Source organism: Pezoporus flaviventris, unplaced genomic scaffold (assembly GCF_033815535.1).
Source record: "Pezoporus flaviventris isolate CSIRO_AGI_PZ_B2104156 unplaced genomic scaffold, CSIRO_AGI_Pfla_v1 ptg000001l, whole genome shotgun sequence".
NCBI lineage: Eukaryota > Metazoa > Chordata > Aves > Psittaciformes > Psittacidae > Pezoporus > Pezoporus flaviventris.
In genome coordinates this window covers 51198680-51207639 of record NW_026892549.1, presented here as the reverse complement: position 1 = coordinate 51207639, position 8960 = coordinate 51198680, and the positions used below count along the sequence as shown (strand labels likewise).

Genomic DNA, 8960 nt, shown 5'->3' with positions numbered 1-8960 from the left:
CTTGTCTTTTCTCATTAATGCTGGAAGATTACAGCAGCTTCAATATAGCCTGAAGTGCAATTTCAGCTGCTTTGTGATGCTTCCTAGGACACTGGAACTTCAGGGAAAGCATGGAGCAAATGGAAGGCAAACAAGCTTACAAACAACAGGGAGACAACTTCTCACCAGGAAAATAATCTCTTTTACAAGACACTGTCCTTAATAAATAATGCACGTACCCTTAATAAAATAAAAACGTAAATAAAAGCTGTTCAATACTACAGTCTGGTGAGGAATGAAAGGAGACTTCTGTCCAGAATTACGCTGTATTTCTAATAGGCACAATACTAATGTGTAATAAAAATCAAGATGGCTTTACCTAAATAAAATTACATCTCTTATTAGATTACTCTAAAGTGTGCCACTTGCAGTGGCTTTCCAGCTAAGTTACCACTGATTCTTTGACTTGATTTTGTGTAATAAAGGCACTCCAGTATGGGACTGGCATACTCCACAAAACCATTTACTTATATTTAGGAGTTAAAAATACGCTTGCTTTATATTTTCTCCAGGAAACATAAATGTAGTCTGAGTGGATACAATGTGACTGACTTGATATTATAATAATTCAAAACATATTAACTACAGCACAACTTCATAAAATTGACATTTCTGGAGTAAGACACATCAGTAGTCCCAAATAAAACACAGTACAATCTATTTTTTACAGTATCTTTTGTGAAAAATACTTTCTTGTGGACCAAATAAAATTGAACTTACCATCTGTTTGTATGACTTTTATTTTATAGAAATGCACAGATTGGACAGGATCTTGCTACCATGAGTTTGGGATAATTTATGTTTGCATAAATTTTGGAAGCAACTGAAAGTTTGATTCAGAATACTCTTGCTAAAGCACCTTAAGTCCTTTTTCAGTCAGAGAAGGCATGATCCCTACTCCCTGAAAATCACCATGTTTTTTGTTAAATAGTTGCTGAAGATTGCTCATTTTGTACAAAAATAATGGAATGAACAAATTTAAAATAAAAATAACCACCTCCTTGGATGGATAAGGAGCTGCTGAGGAAAATTCAAAGGAAAAAAGAGGCTTATAAAAAGTGAAAGCAAGGACAGGTGGCCTAGAAAGAATACCAGGGATGTTGTGCAGGAAGCTAGGCACCAGGTTAGGAAAGCCAAGGCCCAGTTAGAATTAAACTTGGCTAGGGATGTTAAGGATAACAGGAAGGGATTCTATAGGTACACAGCGAATAAAAGACAGACTAGGGACAACGCAGGCCCCCTCCAGAAGCTATTGGGAGAACTGGCTACACAGGATTTGGAGAAGGCTGAGGTTCTGAATGACTTCTTTGCCTCAGTCTTCACTGGCAAAGGCTCTGACCACACCACCCAAGTCTTGGAAGGCAGATGCAGGGACTGTGAGAATGAAGACCTTGCACCCACTGTAGGAGAGGATCTGGTTCAAGACCATCTTAAAAATCTGAACGTGCACAAGCCTGTGGGACCTGATGAAATCCATCTGTGGGTCCTGAAGGAGCTGGCAAATGAAGTTGCTAAGCCACAGCCATCATATTTGAAAAATCATGGCAGTCAGGTGAAGTTCCCAATGACTGGAAAAAGGGAAATATAACCCCCATTTTCAAGAAGGGGAAAATGAATGACCTGGGGAATTACAGACCAGTCAGTCTGACCTCTGTGCCTGGCAAAATCTTGGAGCAGATTCTCCTGGAAGGCATGCTAAGGCACATGAAAATCAACCAGGTGCTTGGTGACAGCCAGCATGGCTTCACTAAGGGGGAATCCTGCCTGACCAATTTGGTGGCCTTCTATGATGGGGCTACAGAACTGATGGACAGGGGTAGAGCAGTTGATGTCATCTGCCTGGACTTGTGTAAAGCGTTCAACACTGTCCCACACAACATCCTTGTCTCAAAATTGGAAAGACATCAATTTGATGGATGGACCACTTGGTGAATAAAGAACTGGCTGGATAGCTGCACGCAGAGTTGTGGTCAATGGCTCAATGTCCAGCTGGAGACCAGTAACAAGTGGTGTCCCTCAGGGATCAGAGTTGGGACCGGTCTTGTTCAACATCTTTGTTGCTGACATGGGCAGTGGGATTGAGTGCGCCCTCAGCAAGTTTGCCGGTGACACCAAGCTTTGTGGTTCGGTTGATACGCTGGAGGGAAGGAATGCCATCCAGAGGGACCTTGACACACTTGTGAGGTGGGCTGATGCCAACCTTCTGAAGTCTAACCATGACAAGTACAAGGTCCTACACCTGGGTCGGAGTAATCCCAGGCACAGCTACAGGTTGGGCAATGAAGAGATTCAGAGCAGCCCTGCAGAGAAGGACTTGGGGGTGTTGGTTGATGAGAAAATGAACATGAGCCGGCTTCAGTGTGCGCTCACAGCCCAGAAAGCCAACCGTATCCTGGGCTGCATCCAAAGGAGCATGACCAGCAGGTCGAAGGAGGTGATCCTGCCCCTCTACTCTGCTCTTGTGAGACCTCACTTGGAGTATTGTGTGCAGTTCTGGTGTCCTCAACATAAAAAGGACATGGAACTGTTGGAACAAATCCAGAGGAGGGCAACAAGGATGATCAGGGGACTGGAGCACCTCCTGTAAGAAGATAGGCTGAGAAAGTTGGAGCTGTTCAGCCTGGAGAAGAGAAGGCTGTGTGGAGACCTCATAGCAGCCTTCCAGTATCTGAAGGGGGCCTTATATGGATGATGGGGAGGGCCTCTTCATTAGGAACTGTAGTGACAGGACAAGGGGTAACGGGTTAAAACTTAAACAGGGGAAGTTTAGATTGGATATAAGGAGGAAATTCTTTCCTGTTAGGGTGGTGAGGCACTGGAATGGGTTGCCCAGGGAGGTTGTGAATGTTCCATCCCTGGTGGTGTTCAAGGCCAGGTTGGACAGAGCCTTGGGTGACATGGTTTAGTGGGAGGTGTCCCTGCCCACAGCAGGGGGTTGGAACTAGATGAACTTAAAGTCCTTTCCAACCCTAACTATTCTATGATTCTATGACTGTTTAAGAATCTAAAGCATACAAAATTTTCAAAAAATAAGGAGGGAAGATTTAAATTTCTTACAAGTCAGAATGAGATAGAAATTCAAGTCTTATTTTCAGAGTTATCCTAAAATTATTAATGAAATCTCTTAACTACTTTTGAAACTAAGCTCAAGGACTGTCTCATAACCAATACATACATAGTAAGATTAAGTTGCAGGTGAAATTTGGACAGTTTTATCTAGTGACAAATCAAGGTGCCATTTTTTCATGATCTTGCTCTCCATTTTGCTCACCTCTAGTTCTTTGAAAGTCACTTTAGTAGTTCACCCTGATGCCTGAATTTCCCGGGTTTTGTTTCTACGCAACAGCTTCTAGGAAGGAAGGAGCCTTAAGCCATTGTATACCCATACTGTCAATAATAAACTCTGCCCAATGTTGAAAACTCTGTAACAGTAGGGCTGGAGCTCTGACCTCTTGATTCTCCAGTGCTGATTACGGACAGAATTTTTCTGTTACTGTTACAGGGACAGAAGTTTTCTTCCTTTAGTCTCAGTGGTTCACCTTCACAGAAGCCAAAATTTGGTTTTGTGACCTGCCTGTAACTGTAGAAACAAGTAGGAAAAGATACTGATACATGATTTGATTAATGCAGTCTTAATGTTGAAGAAAGACTAATAGTTATGTGTTGTTGCAAACACTACAAAAAAATTAATATTACTCCTGCAAAAGATTATACTTTTATCAAGGAGCTCTGATTATGTCATATAACTAAGTATTATTAGTATCAGAACCAAGCAACTTTTAAGGCACACACAACAATCCTAATCTGTTTTTGACGCATATTTAAATTTTGATCCCAACAAATACATTCATTAGGATATGTTGTCTTAAAAGATCTATACAATCCATGTACAGCAGATATTTCGTATTTTCCCGTTCGTGATCTTCAGTACATATTGCTGCATTCCCTTTATTTTTCACAGGTTTTCCACCCAGCAGATTGGATGTCCATGGGCACAAGCAAATGGGAACCCAGACTAGTGGTAAAAACTCCAGGCACTTGCAGTGTTAGGGCTGGGCTGATCTCTACCACTAAAATCATTCAACAATCACTAACATCAATGCTTAGTGTTCAGAGGAAGGTCTGAGACAGTTATTTCTTCACCCTTGTAAGACCAGGAAAAACTAGCTATTTTTTAAATCATGAAAAACTAATTGTGCAGTTCAACTCAATATCTTTTTTTAAAGGTCTTTCTTATAACAAACAGAAGTGTGCTCTAGGCTCTGACCTTTGAAACAATGTCTACATCACACAGCAAAACTGAATACTGACCAAATGTTAAATCAATAGAACAATTTCTCTCAGACTAATAACGTGTCAGTCTGACCCTCTATTTAAAAGGCTACTTAATACCATGAACTTCTCATGTCCTGCATTTTCCTTTGTAGCTCTGTTTTAAAGCTTTACATGTATTTTATTTTCATTGTATAAATAATAAGCTGGGGCACAACCCAAACTTAACAGATCCGTGACAGAGCCAAGAACACAAAAGGTCTCCTAACTTCTTGCTTGTTAGGGTCATCCCTTACGTCTGCTCTGTCCCCAAAGATTCCTCCTAAACTAAGAGTTGATGCAAAAAATTAAATGTTAATCATTACATAAAGCAGTAAAAATAACAATTTGCCTTTTCCCTTTATTAACCAGAGATTATTTGCCATTATGGCAGCATAACAAAAGAGAATGTTCCTGAATGCAACAAATTACTTACGAATCTCAGGCTAGCTGAGTCTTACCAAACTTTATCACACTACTATTATTTTTTTATATCATAGACTTAAGCAGATGTTAAGTCAATAGGCTTGATCTTTATAGCTTGAGATCATTGCTTCCCAACGGCTTAAAACAATCATCCACAAACTCATCACTGACTTCTTCTAGAGCAGCTGGCTTCCATCTGGGGGACTGGTCTCTGTCAATCAGCACTGTCAGGTGTACAGAAACACAAAAGTTACTTGTAAGCTTTCTCTAATTAAGATGACTTTAGATTGAATCCAGACAGATAACTACAATGAATACACAGGGAAGAAAAATCAGTATGTTCTCAAGAAGACAGATTTTTTTGTAACATACATATTTCTACTTAAAAAGTCTTGAGTTGTGATCTGCCTGGAGACGTATCTGGGAGTTGCCTGATGATACAAGGAACAGTGGGTAACTTCAGAAGTAGCCCAAGCTTTGATAGACCTCAAATTAGTGCTTTCTGTTAGACCTACTACTCCTGCCTGACTTACGCTTTTTCATGTGAAACTGGAAACAGTATGCATGATTCTCATTTTGGATAAGGGCTTTCACCTCTCTGCAAAATCTGATTGTAGGATATAGGAGATGACTCAAAGGACGTGTTTAATGCCTAAAGCTAATTTAAACACATCATATAAACTAATTATGAAATAACTAATGAGGAAAGAGTAAAGCAGAGTATCTTTGTGGGCAAATACAAGAATATTTATTTGTAAGTACTGACAGATACTGCAGACCTATGTAAATTTAACTATGGAGATTTGTATAAGCTTAGTATGTGTACTTTACATATGTACTAGTACATTAGTGAAGAAAAAATCATCAGTTAATGAATTTCATGTATAGCAAGAAAATATAAAAAGCATCCCTTGTACTGCAGGAATGTTGAAGGCATGTCAGCAAGAACAGCTGCATTAGTAAACAGCGTAAGACAAGAGAGAATTTATTTGTGTATAAAAATTATCAGTATGAATGGAATTCCAGAGCATCCTTCCAAGCACCTTTTTGGCTCCAAGAAAACCCATAGAGGTGCTATTCAAAAATGTGATTTTTTTATAATTTAAAATGAACAGCCATAGTAACTATGGCTTTCTAGGATGCACCCAACATCCCCCCTCAACAAACATTCTCTTCAGATGTGTGGTATCAGCAACTGATTTGGAGATGGGGTTGTGCGTGTCCTGGGAGACCTCCTGACCAACACCACCCACATCATACAAGGGAGGATGGGCAGGAAACACCTCTCAGTACTTAATGTGCTGAGAACAGGGGGGTCTGGCTGGTTGGTTGATTTTTCTGATGAAGAGTAGGATGGCTTTAAAGGTATGAAGACAGAAGATACTTACAGATCCTAGATATTTTGAAGAATAACAGCCGGTGGTTTTGGTAAATTGTCATGTCTTTCTAAACAGATTTTGTGCTTGGTGACTAAACTAAAAACATCTAGGATGTGAAGTATACAAAGGAGTTGGATTTAATTGAATGCCTACCTAACGATTGTGTCATATCGGAAGACAGGCATTATGGCTGTTTGTGGTAAAAAACCCAAGCGATTTCAAAATGTCTTTTTAACTTTTCCCTCTATAACCAACACTTGGAAAGTGCCTAGAAAATAAATACCATTCAAATAACAGCTGCATTAATTAATATTTCTGAATATAGCTGAAGACAAACAGGCATCACAAGCCTTTATCATGCACCTCCAAAGTAAAAAGAGAATCAGAGCCCTGCATTCATTTAACTGCAAACAGAGGTCTAAGGACTCCTTCGATACAAATAAAAAATAATTTTTGAAAGAAAACCCCTATATAGATCAAAGCTGTACTTCTACAGGAAGTAGAATCCATGTGGGCAATTTAAAAAAAATGTGCTGTAAAAGAGTGATTTTACTAGGTCACTCACCTGGATAACTTGGTGAAAAGTTATGATCTTACAAATTAAACACTGTGATGTGAAGCCACTGATTGTTTTGGGTCAAAATATGTAACTGTCCTGAATCAAGTATATTTATTCCACTGGAATATGACTTATCTAATGATTTTATTCAACTTCAGTTGAAGTTTACAATCTGGCTAAAATAATCTCAGTGGTCAGCCACAAAAGTCCACACTGACTAGAGATGCTTTAGAAGGAAAAAAAAAGTCCATGTGTATACTGCTACAGCTTCAACTCTGAAATACAGTAGGAATCGTTGATAATTCTTCATTCTATAGCACTACTGTGTACTCAACCTTTCTGTTTGGATCTGTGGCCAGTTTGGTGGATAAGTGAATGCTTACTATGTTCTCTCCAATGGAGTCTTTAATATTATATGAGTTAAAATATTTGTTTTCTACTAGTATCTTGAAAATACTTCCTTGCTGTATTAACATCTGTATATGCTGTGTTTCTCCAGCTTGAGATCGATCACTACAAGAACAGAACCAAAATTCTGAAGACTTCTAAGGCAGGCTAAGAACAGTCACAACGCTGATATTTCTAAGCACCTAAAATTCTGCTAGTTGCAATGTAATCTCTACCTACTCACTGACTGCAGCAGGTTTGTGTGTCCAGGGTTAGGCTCACATCTGCCAGCTGCTAGCACTGCAGAAGAGAGGGCAGAAGCCATACAGAAATAACATCTTTGCAGGATCAGCAATATGTAGAAGGCCTTTACAATTCCATTTGAACTGTACATTCCTGCACAAATAGGCTAATTTAGCAGATTTTTGTCCCCTCAGGCTGCTGAGATTGTAGTCCACCTGGATGTGTTTGAGCACTGACACTAAAAAATGACTGCTTTGCTTATGCAGCAAGAATAGAAAACCCAACGTTCTTGGAAATTGTGCAGAGCTATGCATTTCTTAATTTATGTATTATCCTATAAATCAAAGCAAAACATTGATACCTAAAGTGTCCAAAGACCACATTTAGCATTATATGGAAAAATGTTGCTGAAATATGATCTGTATAGTTTATGCTTTAGAAGGTTTGGCTTTTCTTTAGTAGCCCAAATCACAGGTATCAGAGAGGAATACTGCTTGCCAGCCTATCTTCAGTCTGGCTGAAAGAACAATGAAATTCTGACCTCAGGTCAAAATAGGTTTAAAAAGCTTTTCAACAAACTATTTCCCTAGCATGCCTATTAAAATTACAGTTTGAAGCAAATAAAAGCTGTTATTAGAACCTGACCTATGGCTGCTGAAAAACAACCTTTGAAAACTAAAATCTGATTATTACATCTTAACTTTACTTTGTGCTAGATCCTCTGTGGACAGGGTCAAAAGCTTGCTCTTAAATGCTTGATAAATTATGCTTTAATAAATAAAAAGCTAGTATTTATTATTTTCTTTTTTTTTTCTTTTTCACTGGTTGATCCAGTAAAGTCTTAACAATCTTACTTCCTATTAAAAATTATGTTCAGAATATTGGTGGGTTGGGTTTTTTTTCCTGATATAGTTGATCCTTTGCTACGTCATCCTGTGTAAAAGAGAATCTTTCCCAACTGCTGTTCTTGCAGTTTCTTTCTTTATGAGCAGTTTGTGTAATTTACTGGACATACTGACAAGTGATTTGCTTTTGTCCTCTACTTCATCACCATATGGTTTAATGACCTTAGGCATTACAAGTGACAATTTGGTTTGGTGTTCATCTGACTCTCAGACTTTGTCATTTCAAAAGTTTATATGGTGATTTAGAATATTATCCTAGGAATAATCTTTGTAAAATATCCTTGCCCCCATTATCAACACAATGAAAACCATGTACTTCTCAAAAGTATTTGATAAGAACAGAATTCAACAGAATTTATCATGCAATGGGGTAAATTCTTCAAAGCATTCTCTGCCAGTAAGAACTAAAGATTAAAATCAGAAACCTTTTCCATGCTCTACAAACAAATTTTGCATCTCTCACCACAGGCTTTAATACAGTATTACTAATAGTGAACACTCAAACTAATATCTATTACTCACACGTATTTTAAACTACTTTATCAAGACACATATTAAAAAATGAGAAGGAGGTAATAATATATACTTGAGTTTGAATTCAAAGTCAGATTCCCTCAACCCCAAAGTGTTACTCATCCAAACATCTTGTACTGTAAGCTCCTAGGAAAAGGAAGTATTTGTGTATTGTTTCACCTCCTGCTGTACAGTACA

General features: G+C 38.5%; 1 protein-coding gene across 1 annotated transcript in view; it reads right to left on the bottom strand.

Annotated features, from left to right (window-relative positions):
* Nucleotides 1–3846: 3846 nt before the first annotated feature.
* HIBCH (3-hydroxyisobutyryl-CoA hydrolase) overlaps nt 3847–8960 on the bottom strand; it is a 41815-nt gene continuing 36701 nt past the window's right edge. The window contains exon 14 of the mRNA XM_061457499.1: nt 3847–5000. Within this exon, the coding sequence (XP_061313483.1) occupies nt 4885–5000 (116 nt within the window). The 3' untranslated portion in view covers nt 3847–4884. The remainder of the gene's footprint in view (nt 5001–8960) is intronic.